Source organism: Cupressus sempervirens, chromosome 6 (assembly GCF_028749045.1).
Source record: "Cupressus sempervirens isolate cs-2001-9-10 chromosome 6, ASM2874904v1, whole genome shotgun sequence".
Taxonomy (NCBI): Eukaryota; Viridiplantae; Streptophyta; class Pinopsida; order Cupressales; family Cupressaceae; genus Cupressus; species Cupressus sempervirens.
Genome location: NC_143123.1, coordinates 661,795,450 through 661,822,148, shown reverse-complemented (window position 1 = coordinate 661,822,148; position 26,699 = coordinate 661,795,450). Strand labels below are relative to the sequence as shown.

General features: G+C 37.4%; 1 protein-coding gene across 1 annotated transcript in view; it reads left to right on the top strand.

Annotated features, from left to right (window-relative positions):
• The first annotated feature begins 4,801 nt into the window (after nucleotides 1-4,801).
• Nucleotides 4,802-26,699, top strand: part of AXR4 (alpha/beta-Hydrolases superfamily protein) — a 34,986-nt gene continuing 13,088 nt past the window's right edge. Inside the window, exon 1 of the mRNA XM_089789261.1 lies at nucleotides 4,802-6,132. Within this exon, the coding sequence (XP_089645387.1) occupies nucleotides 4,855-6,132 (1,278 nt within the window). The 5' untranslated portion in view covers nucleotides 4,802-4,854. The remainder of the gene's footprint in view (nucleotides 6,133-26,699) is intronic.

Sequence of the window (26,699 nt, the reverse complement as noted above, 5' to 3'; positions counted from 1 at the left end):
TCAGGGAGGAAGTGGAAAAAGGTTGAATTACAATAGAATGCCTTCGATGGTAAGGAGTTGATTGAAGAGCTAAATGGCCTGCTTGAAGGGTATAGAATCCCGGGAGCGACCCAGAATGATACTTTTATTTGGAAGGCTACCTTGACGAGGGAGTTCTTTATCAAATTTGCGTACAAATTAATGTTTGATAAAGCCTTAGAGCTTAATTACTGGGGGAATATCTAGTTTAACCATTTAATCCCAAAGATTAATATTTTCTAGGTGGACCACCATTCATGGGAAAATCCTCACTATTGATAATCTCATGAAAAGGGGATTCCAACTATCCAATAGATGCTATTTGTGTAAGAAAGCAGAGGAGAATATTACCCATATGTTCCTTGATTGTAATTATGCTTCTAATGTTTTGGGGAGGCTATTATAGAAACTAGATTTGATTTGAGTGTTTAATAGGAGAATATACAATTTGTTGAGAGTTGGCAAAGCCCTTTTACACCCCCCCCCCCATGTTTGTTGGGGTATTTGGAAGGAGAGAAATAATAAGGCATTTAGGAATGAAGAGAGAAGTCAGGCTACTACGAACAAGATTTGCAAACTTCTGGTTGAATATATGAAGTGCTGCAGGTGGAGGAAACTGACGATCCCCCTTATCAGCTAGATATTAGGATTTCCAAGTGCTGGAGTTTAGAAGAGGGGATCATGGAGACTGATAATTCCAACTTGATGGCAAGGAAAAGGACACGATGGAAACCCTTAAGAGAGAACTAGGTTAAGCTCAAATTTGATGGTGCTGCTAGAAAGGAGGGATCGATTGGTGGAGGTATAGTTAGAGACAATGAGGACAAGATGCTCTTGGCCTATTCCAGACATCTAGGGAAAGTGTCCAACAATATTGCGGAAGCTATGGTTCTATTTTAGGGTTTGAAAATGGCTATCAGTGTTGGATGGGAAAATATGGAGATTGAAGGTGATTCAAAAATTATTATTGAGACTATAAAAGGCATCATGAAGGAAGGGTGGGCAATTAAATGTATTGTAGAAGACATTAGACAGTTATTAATTATTTTTAAAAGATTTGAATTGAATCATATTTTTTAGGAGGGAAATGGGATGGCTGATGGAATGATGACGTCAAGTCTAAATGTGAAGGACCTACGATGTTGGAGGGAATTTAATGCCTTACCAGACTTGGTAAGAGATTTAGTGAATAAAGAAGTTAAGCATGATGAAGTCTAGCTGGAGGATCCTTTTAAATTATAGTGACTTGTTGCTGAGTAGGTAGATGAGACATAGTCATTATGGATAGATGGCAAGGAGAGGTGGAAAAAGTACTTGTGATAATAAATTTGCATGGTCCGAAAAGGAAAGAATATCAAAGTTTGAGATGAGCATTTTAAATATTTTTTTGTACGTATCCTTATACATCATGATGAGCAAAAGTTTAAATTTTAAATGGTTTGGACGAATTGGGAATGACAGAAAAGATTGGAGTAGGGATAGAGGCAGTCTATAGGCGACATTTATGTCTAGATGGGACACAACTATTATTAACAATAAAGGCCTTTTATGTATGCTTAAGGTCCACTATTTTTGTGCCTAAGTGTGACTACATTCTAAGTAATTTCCTCTGGGTTTGGGAGAAGGAGGGAGTTTTAGGGAAAATTATAGAGATGGGGGGTGATCTTTTGTGAATTGAGCCTTCTATGATAGAGGAAGCTACTGGTTTGGTACATGCTAAAGGAGGGATGATTCATCCCATTCATGGAGGCACTAAACAAGTATGATGATAATTTTTCCCTACAGTTTGTCAATTCCTGGGAGGATCGAAGAGTCACGATCAATGGTATCTCATTTCATATCTCGAAGGAAGTTAGCTCTTTGGCAACAAGATTTGCTATGAGGGGAAGGAAATGGAAAAAAGTGACAAGGGTGGCTAATGAAGTGAGTAGTGGGTTTATGAGGGAGAAGCTCTCGAAGCCTTGGAATGAAGTTTGTCTGATGTTGATGAAGTACTTAACTCTGAAAGGGAGGTATGGTGTATGTTATTATTATCATTTCCCTCTTCCAAACCATTTTCGCCATCGTGATTTTATCTCCATTTCGTTCTTTCAGTTACACGATTTAGTTGATATGGTTGTTGATGTTAAGGAAAAAATGAGAAAGGGAGTTAATTATACCATTCTGCATCAAGGGTTGATGTTCCATCTCTATCAATTCCACCTTGCTTTGGTGTCCCCTAGGATTGTTGAGATTGATATCCCCACTACCCCCAACCCCTGTCCCTAACAAATCCCCCTTAGGATCACGGGCCCTAGAGCCCCTACCCCATAGCCTTCACCTAGTGGGTCCCTTGTTGAGTCAAAGCCCTCCCCCCGAGTAGATAAGGGAAGTTTGAAAAAGGTAAAGAGAAGGAACCAGAGGAATCGGAGGATGAGGGGAGAGGTGGTAGCAGGAGGTAGGTGAGGATTTAAATTCGGAGGAGATGGGCCACCCTAAACAAAGAATTAAACACAAGGCTTTGAATTTTGGTGGGGGAATATGGAGGAGGAGGAAGTGGAGGTTTCCAATTCTTCAAGGTTTGGCTTAGGAGATGTGATTAAAGGGAGTAAAGAGATGATACATGTTTCGGCCACCACTGGGTTGGGATGTGTGGACCTAACTTGGGACCAGTTCCTTGATATTGTAGATAGAGTGCCCTCCCCTATTATGATATCCTCTCCTGTAAGGGTTTCTTCCAAAGATAATGTTACACTTAACCCCCCGATTGTGCAGAATGTCACTAAGGAGCAGGTGGATGGCTACCATTGTGACAAGTAGGAGGTCACTAAGGAGGTCCAAAAGATGGTTTTCAATGAGCTGTGGGAGAGAATCTATGCCCTGGAGGAAAGAATGAATCCCTTGACTAAATTTACTGTCAAGGTGACCCATGTTGTTGCTACCATTACATTTGCCAAAGGACCAGGAGGGTGATCTGACCAATGAGGACTCCAAGATGTTGTTCAACTTCCTTGTGGAAGATTGGGCTAAAATCCTCCTGGGGGGGAAGGATGCCAAGAAGCCTTAGGGCCCTTTCCTTCCGACTCTCTATGTTTTTTTCCTACTGGTTGTTGAACTTTGTTGGGTTTAAGGTGGTGGTGCCTTTGTTTTTATGCTTTCTTAGTTTTAGTAGTTCTAGTACATGTAGCAGTTGTGTTATGCCTATTGATACTTTTATAGTTGTGCTTCTGATCAATGTTTTTGTGTTAAAAGTGGTAGGGGGTAATTTTGGTTGTTGGTAATTTGCTGGTGGTTCACTAGTTTGTCTGTTTTATGGGCCAACCCCCTTGTTTTGGCTGCTTTTTAATTCAAAAACATTACATGATTGCAAAACAATCATACCAACATTATACCATCATAGTCCATGTCATTCAAGTACCCATTGAATACCATACATATTGACTCTTTCATCATCATACTTTCTTCAAATCCTCTTCATTGATTAAATGATCTAGTAATCTACTGAATTAGTACAATGTCTAACCAAGTAAGGCTTGACATCAATGATGCCATAAAAACTGACGTGACTCTTTTACAAACAATAACATCAATACAATCAGGGTTAATAGAAGCTTCCAGAAATGTTTAAAATAATATTATTTTGGTGATGCTTTTTCATTCATTAGACAACTATTTTAAATTTATGAATGGGAAAATAATTAAATCCCCATCAAAAAGAGCTTCTTAATGACTGGGGCAATGACCCTTGTACTATTGCCAAGGTACCTCCAGATGCCTCAGTTGATACCTTGATGCCCAAAGGCTGCCACTAGAGGCACATTTCTTCAGGCCGCTGCTCACACACGTTGCATTCCCAGGCTTCCTGCCACTACTCTCCTAGCAGTGGCGATGGTGGGTTGAGGCACCGCTTGGTTTCCCCACTCCATGGTGGCACTGGCTGGTCCCTGACTCCTCCTCCTGGTCCTCGACAGATGGTTTCTGGAAAGTGGCCTTTTCACCTGGAATTGGCCATCTCTCCTCCGTGGCTTGATACAAAGGATGCTGACCAGGGCCCTGATGATGCTGCTGACGGCTGGACTGTTCCCAACCTACCTGCCGACCCCAAAGATGACTGGAGATTTCATGATCGAGATGAACCACCCCCCGTCAGCTGGCACTGCTTTAGTTGCTTGAGGGGTTGCTTCTTTTTTTTTTTTTTGGATAAATAGTTTCTGATTCCGACTTCGGTCGTGTGAACTCTTGTAGGATGATCTTGTATCCCTCAACTCTTTTTTTGTGAATTGTAATCTTAGTATATTTTTATTAATAGAAAATAATTATTCATCAAAAAAAAGAAGAAGAAAAAGAAACATTCTTAAAAATATTTAAATAAAAATCAAAGAATTACTAAACTTTAGAAATCAATTTTATTTATTTTTGTCATTTACCAATTTTGAGGCAAATTAATAGAAGATGAGTCCACGAAAAGATTATACTTCACCTAGATAGGCAACACTAATCTATTGCATAGTACAAAACATTAACCAATCACAAAACTAAATCGTTAATCTTTTTCACCTATGTTTGAAGAACAAAATAAAAATTATAACATTTTAAAAATATATAACACTATCATGTTTACATCTAGATTGAACTAAAAAATAAATAAAAACAACCTATCTTACAAAATCAGCCTTTGTAAAAGGATTGTACCTTTAACCCATCCTATTTGTCAGATCATATGCGTTTAAATATAGAGGCAAGAGATTAAAGTAACATCTATGGAATCCACCCATACTAAGTGCCGGCTACTCGTCAAGATCCTACATTTTTCGAAGGTAATGCACGCGTCCAGTCAGTATACTGCAGTAGAAGAATATGGAGGATAAATCCAGTGGAATTGCAGAGATTCAACCTCTTTCTCCAGAGAAAAAGCAAGAAGATACTGCCCGCCAAGAGTTTGAAACCACGGCAGGGGAAGGACTTCGAAATCGGAAGCATGCCCCGACATCAGATGAATCTGGTTCTAATCTTGATGTCAATGGAAGTCCAATTACAAAAAAAGACGAATCGACACCAACTGTCTTCTTCTTCTGGGCATTCTTTGTGGGCATAATCTCGATCATTACTCTGGCCTTCGTAATATTTTCCTCGCTTATTAGACCGGGAGACGAGAAAACAGAGTTTCTAAGCATGCCTTCTGATTTACGCTCGCACTATAGCAAGGGCAAGATGATCAAAGTGCGAATTGGGTACGAGAGGAACTACATTCAAATGTTTGTAAGAGACGAGGGACCTAGAGATCATGCAGAAACAGTGGTTTTGGTTCATGGTTTTGGAGGCAGTTCATACTCTTTCAGAAACGTCCTGTCAATGCTGGCTTCCAGGGGAATTCGTGCAGTTGCACCTGATCTGCCTGGCTTTGGTTTTTCAGACAAAACCAGCTTACAAAATGATAGGGAATGGCCTGGTTTTATTGGGAGGGTTAGGGATGTGTACCTTGAGATAAATGAGAAGGGTTTGTTCTCGGCATTTGATCAGCTAATTGAGACAGGACAAATGCCTTACCAAGAGCCATATAGAAAGACCAGAGTCACCCAAAGCTACCAAGTGATGCAATGTGGCGCAGAAGAGTTGGGCCGCAGCTTGGGACAGGTAGTTGAATCCTTAGCTCTCGGGCCAGTGCATTTGGTTCTTCATGATACAGGATTTGAGTCTGGCGCCGTTTGGGCTGCCAGCAACCCTTCATTGGTTCGCAGCATTACTCTCATCGATGCAACTCCACATAGCCCTTCCGTTCCCTTGTGGATTCTCAAGGTGCCAGGACTGAGGGGTGTAGTGACCCAGTTGCCCTTTTTGCAATTGGGTTTATTTAAAACCTGTTGTTCTAGGCTCATCGATACTTCTGCAGCAGAGGCCCATGGGTTTCTCCTGAGAACCAAGGATGCTGTAAAGGCTATTGTGGAGATTACAAGCCGTGCAAATTTTAGCTTTGACTTCGAGGCTTGGGCAAATGCAGACCAGATAAAAGAAGTGCCCATCAAAATACTCTGGGCGAATGATTGGTCTAAGGATTGGCTGAGAGAAGGTCATCTGATATCTCAGCAACTCCCTCGTGCAGAGTTTGTTTTCCATAGCGGTGGTAGATGGCCTCAGGTGAGAACGAAATGTCTTGATTTGAATCTGAAAACTTTTACATTCTTTTCGTTCCTCTTAGCAGAATGAGTTGGTCACGATTTTTGAGTAGTTATTCACTTTCAGCGCTAAAAAGTAATCGACAACTGGTGCCAAACGCAGTTCCTGTTGTCCCGTCCCGTAAAAAAATCTACATTTCACAACAAACTGTATTCACAACCAGAAGCACCTTGCAGTGCAATTATCGAAGTTGCATGTACCAAAACAGCTAACACCATTCTTGGTATCATAAGTTGCAAGCTACTTTGTACATCCTCACTCCTCACTTTTAGCAATGATGCCACTCTAACATTTAGCTAGCCAATTCACCTCTTTTCTTAGAATACCGTATCAATGCGATACATCTATATTTGAATTTAACCTGTTCTGGTAATGCAGATTATTCTTCCTGAATCGTCCGGTTTGTTTTCGTAAAGGGATCCGATTGCCAGCTTTTAGTTTGCAGGGTTTTCGCTAATTGTGTACTTTACCAATAGCTGCCACACTAATTTTTGCTGCATCGATTGAGTGGAATTCCTAGAGACAATTAAAAATTCATCATCTAATCTATCTATTGTTAGTAAGTTTTTACTCGTATAACAAACATAATTAGGTCGTAAGGCAACTTAAATAATTTGAGATAAGATAAGACACAGAGCAGTCCTCCATGTGTTTATCTGTTGTGTTTTTTCTTTTATGTACAAGTAAAGAGGTTAGTAAGTTATGCTGATGATTTTAATCAATACGATGACTGGTTTATGAAATTGTAAGTGCTGACAATTACTATGTCGGACAAATCAAGCTATTTTGGCAGCTGAGACAAATTGTAAGTGCTGACAATTACTATGTCGGATAGAAAGTTTACTCCAAGCACTTACATTATGACGTATTGAAACTGTGTGAATGAGTTACATGTATTATCCACCAAACACTCTACATATGCATATCCAAATACATAAAGACAAGTGTAGCACCGATATTGTATGGCGGACCTTTGACTTCTAAAATAAAAATATAAAACTTGACTTTTCAGGAACCTTACTTTGGAAAGGGAATCGCCAAAAAATGATATCTTTAAGTGAATGAACATTGAGAAAGTAAATATGGCTTCTTGCATCTAATTATTGATACCATTTTAGAAAATTAAAGACAGAGACCATGAACATGGTTTGAAGTTTCCACCAGCATTGCACCGGTGGGTTGAAGGGTTATTTATGTTAAGTAAGCAAGATAGATATATCACCAAGCAACAAAATTAAAAAAGAGATGTTAGTAGTGTAACATTGGCGCCTCGGTTTGCCAAGACATGGGAACATCAAGACAAGTTTCCAAGACGGAGGACAAAGGGCTTCAATTTCGGGACGATGGTGGGTGGAGGGGTGTTGTATAATATACATATAGAACTTGAAACGCTAGTTATGAAATGATGTTTCAGCACAACATACCAATTTGAAGTATTCAAACATAGCAAAATTGCAACACTAATCAGAACCATTGAACATCCAACATAGTACATACCCAATAGTAACATTCAAAAATAAAAAATCAAATAGAAATTCAAGTACCCGTCCCAGCAGTGGCATGGTTGCAGAATGACAGAGGTGGGGGTACTTGGGTTCTCCAAGTACCCAGTGCGAGGACGTCTTGGGGATGAGTACTTCAAGGTTTTTTTTGGGGAGGGGGGATGTGAGTCCACAGGTTTCACTGGATATTAGAACACAAACACAAAAAATTATGTGGCTCACCTTTTTGGCTATATTCACAGGAAAAAGGAAGGTAAAATTGATTGCGGGAATTAAAAGGAAGTTCTTGATCTTTTGTAAAAATGTTTCAATCACTTAAAACTATATAGAACTCATCAAGGAAGATGAAGAATCCAAAAATAGGGGAGATGAAATGTTTCTTTGGCATAGTCTTTGAACCTTTTGCTAGAAAGGATAAAAAATAGACTTGACAATGGGACAATCTCTTACATAGAGTCCAATCTATGATGCAAGTAATCATGCTCAGACTTGTCCATATGAGGGATCGAGACTAAAAAATTCCAAACCAAGGAGGTAATGAATAAAGGAATCAAAGATGTCCCAAACAATTGGAGAGGAAAATTTCAGCACATGAAGATGATCGACACGGAGAAACTAATTGCTCCAAGGAAGTCAAGATTTTGTAAAGTTTCTGCAAATTCTGAACAACCAAACTGATCTAATGCCTTTCTCTACTTGCTGAAGATGATCTTGAATATATATGACCTGTATAAGAAGTGTTATTTGGAGTATAATAACTATTTTGTAAAATGTTTTATCCTTGCTACAAATCGGATAGGGCAGTAATGCTAAAGGAGCAGAACATATAATTTTCGTGTGTCCTTTATCCACATTATTAACCCTTATTTATAAGGCAATCAAGAGGCATGTCCTTAGAAAGGACATGACCCTTACCAAGTTGGCTCTCTATAAACATCTCAATTTATATTGCCAAGATTGGCGTCTAAAGGAGATTATGATTAGTTAGTAAATGTACTAACTATACTATGCAAAATATAACATAATAAGTGCCCCATTAAAGACGCCAATTAGGTCATATAAATAATGTATTTAAGAGACCTATCCTTTCTAAGGATTCCCATACTTTACTAGATCTGAAGATCTGTAATTCAGACCAGTCATGATTGTCAGAGTTATATGGAATTAACACTCCCTCTTAACTTGATAATTATACTGAGAGATAAAATATCTAGCACCATCAATCAAGATGAATAGGCATAGATTGATACTCTATATCTATCTGAATCTTCTAAGCATGTGGTATCATTGACACATGATACTATGTCATATTACCATTCTTGTGATATGACTTATCACTTATACTAGTGATAATAGTATTGAATGGAATGCAACATACAGGATAAAATACAGAGAATGATTAAATCCTTCCTTTATCCAAGTTGTGACTCATAGGTACTTGCAGACCTATATCACAATATGATCTTGAGTTAAGATCTACGAGTGCATAGGATAAAATCCAGAGAATGATTAAATTCTTCCTTTATCCAAGTTGTGACTCATAGGTATAGAAATGTCTACATTACAATATGACCTTGAATTCATCCAGATCTGACAGTAGTTCTCTACTGTTCAACACATTATTTAAGAGATCATCATCTCTCATAATGTTTTTTATACAAGTGTTCATTATCTCAGAGATCGTCACCTCTTAGATAATGAATACAAATTGTGAAGCCCATAACGATCAATAACTTGACATAATAATTTTAATTCAAAATTATTTCATTAATAATTAAAGAATACAAATGTATTATAATTCAACCATACCAAGTCTTTTCCTGAAGTGATCTATCTTCACTTGAGAGAGAGGTTTGGTAAGAATATTTGTTGTCTGATCTACAGTGCAAATGCATTCTAATTTTACAGTATTCTTGTCTACCATATCTCTTACATAATGGTAAGGAATTTCAATATGCTTGGACCTGTCATGAAAAATTGAATTCACAGAAAGCTTGATGGAACTCTAATTATCACAATGAATAATAGTAGGATTCATGGGTTGACCAAATAATCCCACAAGTAACTTTCTAAGCCAAACCGCTTCTCGGGAGGCCATTGCTGCGGAAATGTATTCAGCTTCTGTGGAACTCTGTGCTACTAATGCGTGCTTTCTGCATATCCAAGATATCATTGCTGAGTCTAAACTGAAACATCTTGAAGTGCTTTTCCTATCAGTAACACTTCCAGCCCAATCTGAGTTTGTGTACCCATGTAAGTCCAAGTCAACTTTCTCATCCTTGAGCCCAAGGTTAAGAGTGCCTTGTAAGTATCTCATGATGTGTTTGAATGCAACTCGGTGAATCTCCTTTGGCTCACACATAAGCTGACTTAAAACATTAACAACATAGCAAATATCAGGTCTTGTACTTACCAAGTACATAAGAGACCCAATCATTTGTCTGTAAAGAGTAGAATCTATGGAAGGTGATTCTGTTGTTGTTTTCTTAAGTTTATGTAGATTAGTCTCCATAGGAGAAGACATAGGTCTGCAGTTCCACATTCCAAATCTCTTCAAGATGTCTAATGTATACTTTCCTTGATTAAGTATGATGTTGTCAGAGTTCTGCCATACTTTCAGTTCTAGGAAGTAATGAAGGAATCCTAAATCTTTCATTTCAAATTCTCTGATTAGATCTTTCTTGCATTGATGTATAAGATGATCATCACCTGTTATTAGTAAATCGTCAACCTATAGTATCAAAATTATCATATCATCTTTGTCCTTTTTATAACAGAGATTTGGATCAGCTTCATTCTTGGTGAATCCTAAATTGGGGAGATACTTATCAATTCTTTTATACCATGCCCCTGGAGCCTGTTTTAAGCCCATAGAGAGTTTTTTTGAGCCTGCAAATAAAGCCTTTAGGGTTATGAGTTTAAAATCCTTCAGGTTGTTCCAAATATACCTCTTCTGTAAGTTTTCCATTTAGAAATGTTGTTTTCACATCCATTTGATGTACTTTCCATCCCTTTGATGTTGCAATAGCTAGGGCTGCTCTTATAGAGGTGTATCTGGTAATTGGAGCAAAAGTTTCTTCATAATCAATTCCCTCCTTTTGAGAGAATCCCTTGGCTACAAATTCGGCTTTATATTTTTCAATGCCACCATCAGTAGCATGCTTGATTTTAAATATCCACTTGAAGAAACAAGGATTTTCCTTAAAGTCTTGGATCAATTTCCCAAACATCATTCTTAATAATGGATTGGTATTCTTCTGTCATAGCATCCTTCCAAGCTGTATGTTTAATAGCATCTGAAACATTGGTTGGTTCTGATTTAGATAAATCACTCATGTTTGTTGCATAACTAGAAAATCTTTTGGGTCTTTTGCTTTCTCTGAAAGTTCCAGATGGTGCAATGAAGTCTTGTGCTTCCTCTACAGTCTTAATAGCCCAAAGTGGTATTTTCTTAGGATTTTGAGTTTCCTCAAGATTAAGATTTTGAATTTCATTTTTAATTTCTTCAATGTTCTCCCTCTGAAACTTAGATTCATGATTTTCTTCAGAACTAGGTATGTGTAGGATCTTTAGAACTACGGGCTCTTTTGAATGCTGAATCTTCTTCAAATATTACATCCCTACTAAGTTCAATGTTTTTTTGACCAGGTATGAAAACTCTATATGCCTTAGATGTTTCACTATACTTGACAAAAATATCTTTCCTCTCAGAGGGTTCTAACTTAGTTCTCTTTTATTTTGGAACATGTATGTATACTGGGCACCTAAATATCCTAAGCTGGCTTATATTTGGTTTAATTTTAGAAAAGACTTCTTTAGGAGTTTTATCTCTAAGGTGGGAGTGAGGACTTTTGTTTTGAATGTAGACAGTGGTACAAGAGGCTTCTGCCCAAAGATAATATTCTAAATTTTGATCAAATATCATAGCTCTTGCTGCTTCTATAATTGTTCTATTCTTCGTTTCTGCTACCCCGTTTTGCTGTGGGTTATAAGGAATAGTATACTCCCTCTTAATTCCTGCTTCTTTACAAAAATCTTTAAACAAGTTTGAAGTATATTCTCCTCCATTATCAGTCCTAATAGTTTTAAGTTTGTGTCCTAATAAGTTTTCAATGAAGGTTTTGAATTCTTTAAATCTCTTAAGGATTTCTTCTGATTCTTTACATTTTAAGAAGTAAATCCATCTTTTCCTAGAGAAATCATCTATAAAAGGTATATAGTACCAGAATTTGAAGGAACAGACGTAGGTCCACATAAATTTGAGTAGACTAATTCCAAAACATTGTTTTTTTTTCTAGTGCTACCATGAAATGGACTTTTGGTGTTCTTACCCAGAGCACATCCTTTGCATATACTTGAATGATCTTTATTCAATTTAGGTAAACCTGTAACCATCTTCTCCATGGTTGATAAGGCTTTGAAGTTTAGATGTCCTAAGCTTCTATGCCACATTTTGATTATATCAGTAGCTTCATGAATTAAGGCTTGAATAGGTTCTATGGTTAATTCATACAAGTGTCCCTTTCTTTGACTAATCAACTTTGATTTTTTAAATGAAGAGTTCTTAGACCAGGTCATTACTTTACTGTCCATGAATGCAACATTATGTCCATCATCTTCAAGTGTTGTAACAGAGATTAGATTCCTCTTTATTCTTGGTACATAGAGTACTCTTTTGAGATGGAGAGAAATACCCGACTTCAGTTTCATGGTGCACTTCCTAATTCCTTTGACTGAATGATTGGAATGATCACCTATGGTAACTTCGCCATTAACTTCTTCTAATATTGAGTCTAGTACTTCTTTGTATCTTGTAATGTGTCGAGATGATCCACTATCAATTACCCATGTTGTGCTTGATACTTCATTTGATAGTGCAGAATACAATACACGTTTCTCAGGATCATAGTTTTCTTCTTTCCTCGTAACGTTTGTACAATTTACTTGCTGCTTTGTATTCTCAGGGCAATTAGCTCTATAGCATCCAAATTTTTCACATTTAAAGCATTTTATTTGGATAAGTCTTTCTCAGGTTTGTCATTTCTTTGATTACCGTTCTTCTTCTTGAAGTGCTTCTTCTTACTTTTATAGGAATTTGTGTTGAGAACATGAAGTTCTCCATCTTCAGTTTTCAATTTTCCTCTTTCTTAAGTTTCCTAGATTCTTCTTGAAGGCAATCTCCTTTAAGTCTATTGAAGTCTGGAAGATTATTTCTAGCTTTTACTCCTTGAGAGAATGTTTCCCATGAATCTGGTAACCCATATATAGCCATAAGTGTTAGCTCTTTGTCTTCAATTATGGTCACTATACTTGCAAGTTCATCTCTTAGACTAGCCACCCTTAGGAAGTATGAATTCATAGATTCTCCTTTCTTTATTTGTATATGATTTAGTTGCCTTTTTAGTGTAAGGGTTCTAGTCGCATTGTTAACCTCATATGCATTTGATAATGCACTCATAATATTAAATGCTGTCTGATTTTTCATTAGCATAGGTACTATTTCATTTTTAACCCCATCTAATATGATTTGCATGGCTTTTTTGTTTCCTTTAATCCAGATAGTTTTATGAGGTTCAACATCAGGTCACGTGGATTCTTTATCAACAAATTGTATTACATCATTGTCTTCAAGAATCATCATAATTCTGAATTTCCAAGCAACGAAGTGTTTTTTTCCATCAAACCTATCTTCGGGTTTGATTGTGCTAGCCATTGAAGGTAGAAGGAGTTGCTAGATATTTTAAATCTGATTATCAATTTGCGGAGCTTAGGTTCGACAACCTGGCTCTGATATCATGTAAAGTTTCTGCAAATTCTGAACAACCAAACTGATATAATGCCTTTCTCTACTTGTTGAAGATGATTTTGAATGTATCATAACTGTATAAGAAGTGTTATCTTGTGTATAATAATTATTCTGCAAAATGTTTTATCCTTGCTACAAATTGGATAGGGCAGTAATGCTAATGGAGTAGACCATATAGTTTTCGTGCGTCCTTTATCCACATTATTAACCCTTATTTATAAGGCAATCAAGAGGCATGTCCTTAGAAAGGACATGATTCTTACCAAGTCGGCCCTCTATAAACATCTCAATTTATCTTGCCACGATCAACGTCTAAAGGAAATTATGATAAGTTAGTAAATGTACTAACTATACTATGCAAAATAGAACATAGTAAGTGCCCCATTAAAGACGCTGATTAGGTCATATAAATAATGTATTTAAGAGATTGATTCTTTCTAAGGATCTCCATACTTTACTAGATCTGAAGATTTGTAATTCAGACCAGTCATGATTATTAGAGTTATATGGAATTAATAGATTTTAGGACCAAATTCAAGGACGAGCTCAATGGGAAGGATCCCCATGATATGTTGGATGAATCTTTCTTTAACTCGCATCGACCAAACCACTAGATTCTTGGTGATTGTAAGTTTGCCCTGCGTTGTCAAATGACATATTTATGAGCTTTAGTTTGATTATTGCTTACACATTGATATGCGTTGATGAATGGTAGTAGTTTGAATATCCACATTTACCTTTAGAAGATCACACTAGCTTGGTTGATGTCGACGACTAAGCTAAGTCCAGTAAAGTCCTTTGCAGTTTGTTCGGTTGGAAGAAGTTGAAGTAATTGATATTCATTGAGTCAACAATGTAGGTCCCTATGTGATAACTAGCATACCAAATAATTAAAATTGAGCGAAAATCCACATATAGGACTCGAGGTTGTCTCATTTGGTCATACTTGTTTAACATATGAGCATCCTTATTCAAGAGAGATGTGGAGATTTGGCATTTCATCCTAGAATACAAAGTATTTGATTCTGTATGTTGTAGTGGCATAAATCTTATGTCAACAAGTACCTCCAATGATTTTATAGACTATTGCAAATAGGAGGGCATCAAGAGGGAGCTAATGATACCCTATAACCCAATCAGAAAAAGGTTGCAAAGAGGAAGAACATCGCCATTGTTGAGGCAATAGAGGCTATGATACATGATCATAGGTTATCACTATTCTTATGGGTTGTGGCTTGTAACATGATAGCTTATCATCAAAATAGGAATCCATAGGGCATTGGGTAGCCGAACCCTTGAGGAGGTCTTCATTGGGAGGAGGCTAGATATTGGTCACATTTTCATCTTTGGGTATGTAACATGCACACACCTCGCTTCACGGAAGATGACGAAGATGGAGCCCACTATAGAGAATTGAACTCTTGTTGGCTATAATGATACCTTGGAGGCCTATAGGACCTAGTTTTACATTTAACATAAAGGAAGATTGTTGTGAGGAGGGATGTTAGATTTGAGGAGCGATTCTTCAAGGGGTCAATTGAGTTGAGAGGTATCCATGACCAAGTTCTATAGGTACATGATGGTACATCACAGGGGACACAATCTTAGGTTTCAAGGACATAGAGTTCAAGGGTCATAGGTTCACCTACTACAGGTAGTACAAGATAGAGGTACAAATTCACAAGGTTTAAGTGTACAAGGCATATGACCTGACACAAGCTCTACCGTAACTTCTCTTAGAGTTCAGCTCACATAGGAGACTAGGGGGCATGAGTATGTTGTTCCATGGGAGGTCACTTTAGTGAAGTGGAGGTTGAGATGGCTTTAGGACGCCCTAAAGGAGGCCAAGGAGTTAGTGGGTGAACCACAAAGGATGGTTGGAGAGAGTTAGGCACCTAAGAGGTTTTGTAGTTATTTGGCCATGGTGATAGACATAAAAGATTCAAAGCCTAACAATTTTGAGGAGGTGACAAACCAAAGTGTTTTGTGGGATGCTGTGGTGGAGTATGATTCCATCATGAAGAATGATGTTTTGGAGGTAGCAACCAGACTAGGGGGAAAGTCAACGGTGACTTACAAATGGTTGTACAAGATAAAGTATATTGCAAATGGCAACATCGAGAAGTATAAGGCTTGATTTGTGACTAGAAGATTCTCTCAAGTGGAGGGAATTGATTATGATGAGACTTTTGCTCCAGTAATGAGATGTACTTCCACATGGAATGCTATAATCATTGCAATAGAGATGGGTTGGAACATGCATCAGATGGATGTAAAGACCACATTTCTTAATGGTTTTATAGAGGAGGAGTTATACATTGAGTAGCTACAATGGTTCGAGCAATTAGATAGAGAGTCCCACGCGTGTCATCTGAAGAAGGCACTCTATGGCTCAAAGAAAGCTCCACAAACTTGGTATGCTAGGATTGATTCTCACTTGCAGCAAACGGGCTTTGAGAAGACTGAGGCAGATTGAAACCTCTACTATAGTGTTTGGGGACAATCCACTCATTTTGGTACTTTATGTTGATGACTCGTATATTGCTAGAGCAAATAGGCTCATAGGTAGTTGCTAGAAAGATCTTGCTTCAAAGTTTGAGATGGACATATGAAAGATGCATTATTTCTTGGGATTGGAGGTTTGGCAGGAAGATGGGCACATCTTTTTTGGGGCAAGGGAAGCATGTTGTGAACTTTTTGATGAGGTTTTTCGTATGGAGGGTTGTAAACCTTGTTAGAATATATAGTCCACTGATATAACAGAGAGGGGGGGGTGAATCAATTATCCAACTATTATCACAAACATTCACCTTAAACAAACTTAGCCATGTGAGTAATATAAACTGAAACCACAACAAGATACTCATACATAATTAACACCAAATATGTTAACTAGGGAAACCCTTGATTAGAAGGAAAACCTTGGTGGGGATGGTACCCACAAGATGATGTACTAATATAAATATTCCTTGTTAGAGGGTAGATCCTGTTAGGAGTATGTTACAACATTCAATACATATGAGTCTCTATTAGGAGACTTTGAATCCCTCTTAGGAGTTGTGGAAGACAACTGGACCCACCGCCCAAACAACTTCAAGGTTAAGATCAAAGAACCCACTGTCGAAATGATCTCTGTATTATTCCTCGTAAAATAATAGAACTGAAATGTACTTCCTTCCTCTGTCTCTGTCTTGTCAATTAGACTTCTAATCCTTCAGATCTTGTAACCAAATCTCATACTGTGCATCCAATGATCCCTTGGATCGCTTACACACTTTTAGCAAGCATTCTACTCCTTGCACTGTGCACTGATACTTCACATTCCACTTGATCCTCTAAGTCCAAGTCTCTTACAAATAAGGAAAACAACTTTCCTATATACCGTATCTTCATAATAATTCCTTGAGTCGGCTTTGAGGCTTTCCCAATTAATTAAAATAAGATAATTAATTAATTCACAATTACAACAACACTGTCGGCTTAGAGCCTATACAAAACTTTACATGTGTGAAACCTTGTCTTGCTCACATGCTGGCGTCACCACACGATCGTCTTCTATCGTTGTTATTTGCGCATCACCTTCATTACATCTCAGATGAAAGATAGCGATAGATCATCAAAACTCTGTTTTCCAATGCTCTGTTTCTGCATTGCTTCTAGTAAAACAAGTGTAACTTCCATACAACATCGAATCAAACTTAGTCCTTTAAACCACGTCATCTAGACAACCTTTGGAACATGTCCTCTAGTGCACATCACCTGAAACTTCCTCAGCTTCTGCGCATACCAAGATTATTGATTGCTATTCTCCTAGTCTTAATAGAATTACTGCTATGTTGACATCAATGACAAATACAGTCATGAATGCAACATATCAATACTCTTCAATGCTTAGGATATTCCCCCAATGTAGTATCATCAACATTCATGCTAACAATCTCCCCCTTTGGCATTGATGGCAACATAGATGAAAAACATCTAAGTTCCAAGAATACTAAACTGTACTTTGCTATTGTCATCTTCTCAAATCCTCTTCATCAATCAAATCTTCTGAAATTTTCTGGAACACTGTATTGTTGTTCTTTTAGGATCAATAGTAGTTGTTCACAGTAAACAACTTACAATACTTTCTGCCTGCATCTGTGCACTTACACTTTCTTCTGTGCACTTACACGAATCTTTCTAAATCTCCCTAAAGAGACAACTCTCCCCCATTGCCATTTCAACAGGTGCTTCTCTTCTCATTGCTTATGTACATTCACTCAATATGATTTTCATGTACATTCTCCCCCCCATTGACATCAATGTCAAAGGTGTCAATCACAATACCAATTATCATCAACCAGCTCGAGTGTCCAAGGACACTATTTAATACCAAGTACCAATTACCAAGAGTGCTTCATGACTCAGTACATATCAGATACTCCCCCATACAGGAAGTATCTTATTTAGTCCAGTCTAATCATAGTGCTCTATACCACTGGACTAATGCACTCTTTGCATCAACTACTTTGAAGTAGGTAGGGGCATAATCCCTAGCATACCTCTTAGGTACTCAAAAGTATCTTTAGGCAAAGGCTTCGTAAAGATATCTGCAATCTGATCTTTAGTGCTTACATACTCCAACCTTATTTCTCTCTGCTGCCTTTTCTCTCAAAACATGATACTTTATGGATATGTGCTTTGTCTTAGAATGCAATACTGGATTCTTAGACATACTTACTGTACTTGTTTATCATAGTAAATGATAATAGGTTCTGTAAACTCAATTCCAATATCCTTCAACATTTTTTTCATCCACATAACTTGACTATAGTTGTTTGCTGTTGCAACATACTCTGCCTCAGTTGTACTCTGAGATATACAGTCCTATTTGTTGCTCAACCAAGAAACCAATCTTCCTCCAAGAAAGAATGCTCCACCACTGGTGCTCTTTTTGTCATCTATATTGCCTGTCCAATCTGCATCAGTATATGCGCACAAGGTAAAATCACTTGATCTATCATATCATATTTCATAATCAGATGTACCTTTCAAATATCTAAATATCCTCTTTACTGCTGCATAATGATACTCTTGTGGATCAGCTTGAAATCTTGCTACAATCCCAACTGCATTTGCTATATCTGGTCTGGTGTGTGTCAGATATTGCAAGTTTGGTGTGTGTCAGCTATTGCAATCCTCCAATCATAGATCTATACTTTTGTTCAATTGTAGGTGTCTCATCTTTACTGGATAACTTGTGCCCAATTATCATGGGTGTACCAACAGGTTTACAACTTTCCAAACCAAATATTTTCAACAAATCTTTCAAACACTTAGTTTGTGAAATAAATGTCCCATCTTTGTTTTGTGCAATCTGCAATCCTAGGAAAAACTTCGTTTCACCTATCATGCTTATTTCAAATTCATTTTTCATTTCTTTAGCAAACTTGTCACTTTCTTTATCATTTCTTCCAAATATTATGTCATCCACAAATATTACAATGATAAATAGACCATCATCAGTTTTCCTCAAATACAAATTACCATCTACTATACCTTTAATAAATCCAAGCTTTGATAAATACCTGTCCAACCTTGCATACCATGTTCTAGGTGCTTTCTTCAGACCATATAGTGCTTTTTTTAGTGTGCATACAAAATCTTTATCTTTTGTTACAGGGAATCCATCAGGTTGCTCAATGTAGACTTCTTCTGCAGGTTCTCCATTTAGAAAAGCTGACTTGACATCCATCTAATAAACTTTGAAATTCTTACTTGCTGCATAAGCCAAAAACATCCTTACTGCTTCCATTCTTGCCACGGGTGCGTAGGTTTCTTCATAATCTAGCCTTCTTGCTGTGAGTAACCTTTACAAACAAGTCTGGCCTTGTTTCTCACAACTTCTCTTTTCTTATTCATCTTATTTCAGAATACCCATTTGGTTCCTATCACATTCTTGTCTTTAGGTCTAGGAACTAATTCCCATGTCTCATTCTTCACAATCTGATCTAGTTCTTTCATAGCTTGCATCCAGTGTTCATCCTTACATGCCTCATTTGTGCTCTTAGGTTCCACTTGAGAAATTAGACACAATTCCTCATTCACCCTGTTCCTTGTCATCACACCTTTATCCTTGCTCCCAATTATCTGCTTTGGAGGGTGATTCTTTGTCATGTTTTTGCTGGAAGTAAGAGTTGACATCTCAACTCTGATCTCTTCCCTAGGTTCAGATCTCTGTTCTTCTCTATGCTTAATAGATACATCATTCCGCAAGTCATTGTTAGTCTCAAAAAGAACTCCAGCATTCTGTCTAACAAATCCAGAATTATCCTCTTCTTCATCAGAATTATAATCTATCATCTTCTCTTTAGTACCAAACTTTTCATCAATCCTTACATTTGCGCACTCAACTATTATTTTAGTTCTATAGTTGAAACATCTATATGCTTTGCTTTTCAATGAGTAACCAAGAAACATACCTTCATCGTTTCTAGGACCAAAGTTACCAATATCATCATCTCTCTTTATGTAACACTTACTTCCAAATATTCTGAAATACTTGACGGATGGTGAATGAACAAACCATAAATCATAGGGTGTCTTGCTCATACTTTCCCTGATCTATACTCTGTTCAGGGTATATACTCCAGTGTTAACTGCTTCTCTCCAAAATGTCTTTGAGACATCATTCTCAAATAACATCGCTCTTGCTGCTTTTGCTACTGATTTGTTTCTTCTTTCAGCAATCCCATTTTGTTTAGGTGTTCTAGGTGAAGATAACTGTCTTTTGATTCCATTCTCTTCACAGATAATTTTGAATTCTCTAGAGGTGAACTCTCCTCTGTTTGATCTTAAACACTTAATCTTGACACTAGATTCATTTTCAACTCTATTCTTGAATATCTTAAATTTCTCAAATGCTTCAGATTATTCTTTAAGAAATGCTACCCATATCATCCTAGTGAAATCATCAACAAAAATCATAAAATACCTTTCACCATAGAATCCTTTGGTTCTTGCAGGAACTCAGATCTATGTGAACAATCTCTAATTTCTATGTAGTAGAGAATTTCTTGCTAGGAAAAGATACTTTCCTCTGCTTAGCCAAAATACATTCCTTGTAGACATCATTAGTAGGCTTAATAATCTTAGGAAGATCTTTCATTGCAAATGTACTGCTAACTTTAACAATATTATCAAAGTTTATATGACAAAACCTTCTATGCCATAACCAATTGCTATCAACCTTTGCAACCAAATATGTTATTTCAGTAGGATTCAACTGAAATACATTACCTCTGGATCTGGTTCCAGTACCAATCAGCTTACCATCTTTGACTTTGATAATGCAAGTCTTTTCTGTGAATTGCAACAAATATCTTTTGTCTACCAACTGTCCAACACTTAACAAGTTATGTTTCAAACCATCAACAAAGTAAACATCATCAGTGTTAGTCTTACCATCAAGAGTAACGGATCCAATCCCTGTAATATGACAGGCTGCATTGTTACCAACTCTAATAATACCTCCATCATGATTTATGAACTTACCAAATTTGTTCACATCACCAGTCATGTGATGTGAACATCCACTATCAATTATCCAATCTGATTTCTTCTCAACTTGGGTAACTAGAGCTCTCTCTTCTCTAATTTCCCTATCAAGGTTATCTTCTTTAATAGCCACAAATCCTAATTCATCATCACTTTCACTCTGATCCTTTTCATCAGATTCTTCATCCTCATTAGCATATAAACAATTTTTATCCTTAGCTCTTCTAGGCTTAAATTTTCCTCCAAGCTTTTTCTCTCTTTTAGGACATTTAGATGCATAATGACCATATTCATCACAAGTCCAACATTTAAAGATTTTCTTACCATCTTTTTCTCTTCTTACCAGAAGGGCTATTCCTTCTTCAATCTTCTTATCTTCTTCAGATCTGCTACTAATGGCAAAGTCTCCTCTTGCAGTTGTACTTCTTGACAGATTAGGTCAAATGTTCATAGCACTGAAAGAGCTGTCTCAACTTTGGCTAATTCTCCAGACTGTCTCATTTCTATTTCTACAGATTCTAATCTTCCAAGCAAAGTTTCCTTTGTGAAATCTTTGGTGCAGGGCATTACTAGCTGAATCATCTGAGCTGTTTGCTTGAATGGTGGTGATAAACTTTTCAAGATCTTCCATATAACCTCATCTTCTTGTTTAGTTCCACCAAGAGATCAAATACCTGCAACAATTTCTGATATTCTTACATAATTTCTGATGGATTCATCTTCCATCATCGTAGCATCTTGAAATGTGCAAATCCAACTTTGCAATTTCATTCTTTTTGCATGATCATCACCTTCAAAAGTAGCTTGTAATGCTTTTCATATTTCATGAGAAGTTTGAAATGTCTTTACCTGATTGTATTCATTCTCTGAAAGAGCTGATAGTAGGGCTTCTTTGGCTCTCATTTTACACATGAATAGTTCTCTCTCTGCTTCATTGCATTCTTCATGCTTTCCTTCTTCCACAATTTCTTCTCACTCTTTGTCAAGATCCAATAACCTGGACCCATGCACAACAGATGAGTCTTCATCTATTCCTTCCGACTATCATAGTTGGCCCCATCGAATCTCGGACTATCTTTCCTGAACATATTCACCATTGATCTCCCAAATTTGTTAAGCCTTATCTTCAAGGACCTGATGCTCTGATACCAACTGTTAGAATATATAGTCCATTGATATAACTAAGAGGGGGGGGGGGGGGAGGTGAATCAATTATCCAACTATTATCACAAACATTAACCTTAAACAAACTTAGCCATGTGAGTAATATAAACTGAAACCACAACAAGATACTCATACACAATTAACACCAGATATGTTAACTAGGGATACCCTTGATCAGAGGGAAAACCCTGGTGGGATAGTACCCACAAGATGATGTACTAATATAAATATTCCTTGTTAGAGGATAGACCCTGTTACAACATTCAATACATATGAGTCCCTATTAGGAGACTTTGAATCCCTATTGGGAGATTCCAACCCTGTTAGAAGTTGTGGAAGACAATTGGACCCACTGCCTAAACAACTTCAGGTTAAGATCAAATAACCCATTGTCTAAATGATCTATGTATTATTCCTTGTAGAATAATAGAACTGAAATGTACTTCCATCCTCTGTCTTTGTCCTATCAACAAGACTTTTGCTCTTTCAAATCTTGTATCCAGATCTCATACTGCGCATCCAATGATCCCTTGGATCGCTTACACGTATTCAGCTCCTCCTTGCACTGCGCACTAATACTTCACATTCCACTTGATCCTCTAAGTCCAAGTCTCTTACAAATAAGGAAAACAACTTTCCTTTATACTGTATCTTCATAATAATTCCTTGAGTCGGCCTTGAGGCTTTCCCAATTAATTAAAATAAGATAATTAATTAATTCACAATTACAACAACACTCGGTTCACAGTCTATACAAAACTTTACATGTATGAAACCATGTCTTGCACACACACTGGCATCACCACACGATCGTCCTCTATCATTGTTATCTGCGCATCACCTTCATTACATCTCAGATGAAAGATAGCAATAGATCATCAAAACTCTGTTTTCCAATGCTCTGTTTCTGCACTGCTTCTAGTGAAACAAGTGTGACTTCTGTACAACATCGAATCAGACTTAGTCCTTTAAACCACGTCATTATGACAACCTCTGGAACATGTCCTCCACTGCGCATCACCTGAAACTTCCTTAGCTTTTGCGCATTTTAAGATTACTGACTGCTATTCTCTCAGTCTTAACAAAATTACTACTATGTTGACATCAATGACAAATACAATCATGAATGCAACATATCAATACTCTTCAATGCTTAGGATACTCCCCCAATGTAGTATCATCAACATTCATGCTAGCAAATCTATGTCCACATTGATGACTACCAAGTGGAAGAAGATGAGTACTTCTGAATCAGACTTGGCGGATCCCACATTGTATTGTCGGTTGATTGTCTCCTTGATGTATCTGGTCAACACTAGTCCAGACATTTGTTTTGCAATGAGCACTCTTAGTCAGCATATGATGGAGCCTAGGAGAGTGCACTGGATTGCAGGAAAACACATTCTGAGGTACTTTGCAGACACAATGGATAATGGACTGGACCATGTCAGGGTGATGGAGTCAGATTTGGCAGTTTGTGCTACATACAGGAAAAACACTTAAGGGTGCTATTATGGGTTTGGCTTGAAGTTGTCTTAGTTTAGTATAAAACATAAGTCAGTGCATTTTTAGTTCTGCTGAGGCTGGCTATATTGCAGCCAGTCATGCCAGTTGTGAGGCTATATGGCGTTGCAAGTTACAGGCTGGTTCATTTGATCAGGAGTTGAAACCTATGGTGATATACGGTGATAATACATGGAGAATTTAGTGTTTCATGACAGGTCAAAACGCATTGCGGTCAAGTAGCACTTAATTTGAGATTGAGTTTAGAGAGGAGAAATTGAGCTTGAGAACATATCCACTGAGTAGCTGGTTGCAGACATACATACGAAGTCCTTGTCAGTAGGCAATTATATTTATTTCAGGGAGAAGTTGGGAGTGATGAATACTTTCCTCAGTAAGAGGGAAATGTTATTGTTGAAAGTGGTCGCTACTTTATGTCATGATGTGTAGGCTTGTAGTAAGGGAGTTGTGGACCCCTCTTACATTAGTATATCAAATATTGCTAATGATCATTTTTCCTTATTGTTAGTTGCCTATCTTAGGCTTTCTGGATGTTTTTGTGTAAAGGTTAGATGACCATCGATCTTCTTTTCTTTGTTCTAGTCTTCACCATTCATTCCTAGGTTTAGGGTGAGTGCAAGTTTAAGATCTGAAAAATGATAAGAGTAAAGGTGTCTGAGGCATGTTATTCACAGTGCGAGAAGAAGAGTTATTCAGAACAGTTTTAGCAAGATGTTGCAGTGATATCAACCATAATCCTCAGCAGGAAGTTCGACCCTTTGGTGAGAAGAACGGGAACGACGTACTATCACAACTGGAGATGTGTAAGGAGACTAAGACTGGTTCATATTGAACAGTGATGAGCATGATGTTTGATTCTCCTAAGAATAGAAGAAGGGTGAGTAGAGACGTGAGAGTATCTTTCCTGGTTCTGGGCAGATTTGAACAGCATAGAAGTAAATATGAGATCAATAGTTTTACCGTTGTAACTATATCTCTGAGGATTCTTGCAATAAAAGTTTTTTTCTGGGCATTCCCCTTTGGGGGTTTTATCCCTGAGCTTTAGTTCGAACACCAGTGTCACATCTTCATATTTTGTCAGTTAGTTATCTTTATTTGTGTTTTATATTTATGCTTAACATCAGTTGAAAACTTATCTTAGTTTATGTAATTTCATATTTTAAAATACTGCTGTAAATGCATTGAAACTATAGTTGACATGTTGAAACTCAAATCATATGGTGGTGAAACAAAACAATATTGTTAAACACTCATGTTCCCTCTGCTTTTAACATGATAAGGGGTGCCAGGCAATAAATATTAAAAACCACCAAAAAATATTGTTCACAATGAAGGTGGAACTAAAGTCTTTTACTGCTTTTGCCCAAAACTCTGGCTGCAGGCCCACCATGAGCACTCCTCTATGAAATTTGAAATCTGAACGACAATGAATTGAAATATTTGAGCCAAGGTTTTAGAGAGTGTAAAGTCTTATATGGATTGGCCAAAAAACTATGAAGAAACCCAATTTATCATTGATCTCCACATTGCATGAGCGAGTGAAGAAATTTGTATGAAGGAAGAGCCAAATGGAAGGATGATGCAAAAGGAAAGTCTGTGTGGGATAGATGAATAGCTCGTTGGTGAAAAGCCTGATCAGCCACTAAGACCTGGTAAATTGTCTTGCTCAAATGTGAAACAACATGCTGATGAGCACAAAGTTTGAAACCTGCCAATCACACTGAACCCTTCCGATACGTAAGAACTTGATATGAAAAATGATCTGGCGAAGAAAATCTCCCACATCTGCCTTATCTAATGTTCCTTTTTGGGTACAGCCCAAAATGGTCAATTACAAATGAGACAAGTTACACAATAGAGTTTTTAGAGATATAACCCTAACCTAGAAATAAGATGAGATAAGCCTGTCTTAGAAACTGCAACCAAATTAGATAACCATAATATGATCATACTACAGGTAATACATCAATTTTTAGGGTTACATTACATAGACATATTGATCTACCTAACAAATTTCAATGATTACATGGGAGATGAACCATAACAGGGTGGCATTGGGAGACATGATGAGTGCCCCAACTATCCTCTACCCTAGGCCCAACAACAAGACCTTATCTTGTGGCCTCATGTGGTCCTTAACCATCATGAGGTGGCGTACCGAGTGAGGGCTCTACACCGTTCCCCTCCATCATGTCCACCCCTCCTATGATTTAAGATCCCTTTCTTAGTCACTTAACAATTGATCCATGCGGGAATAGTAGGGGAGCTGCAATTGGGTGCCCTTAACCCTCCACCCTAGGTCTCAAGGTAGGCCTTATCCTCCTTGGCCTCATATGGTCCTTAACCATCATTATGAGGTGGCATACCCAGTGGGAATTTCACAGTGAGCCCTCCTTGTGCTCCTTCCTTCCTTTCACATGACTGATTATTACAAATTAGATATTTGTAATATGTCAAATTCAAATATTCATTTATATATATATATATATATATATATGTATGTATGTATGTATGTATGTATGTATGTATGTATGTACACGACTGATTATTACAAATTCGATATTTATAATATGTCAAATTCAAATATTCATTTATCTATATCTATATCTATATCTATATCTATATATCTATGTATATATATGTATGTATGTATGTATGTATGTATGTATATCCATCATACCACAACAGTTAGAAGTTGCCGATAGTTCCAGCGGATGTATGCACTTATTATTATTGTCTTACTCGTCGCCAGCTGCTGAGTATCTGTATATTCTTCTTACTGTCGATATCTCTTTAAGACGAACGATGCCCTTGATCACTAACATTAATATGGTTGCTGTAGGATAGATCTGATGGGTTCAATGGTCTTTGATCACTGATGAATGCTGCTTCTGCTCTTTTGCAATGAGTGCATATGTAAATAATGGTTCTCCTTTGGAAGCCTGCTATAAATTACACTCCGGCCTTGGCTAAACAAAATCTTCTCCCAGGTT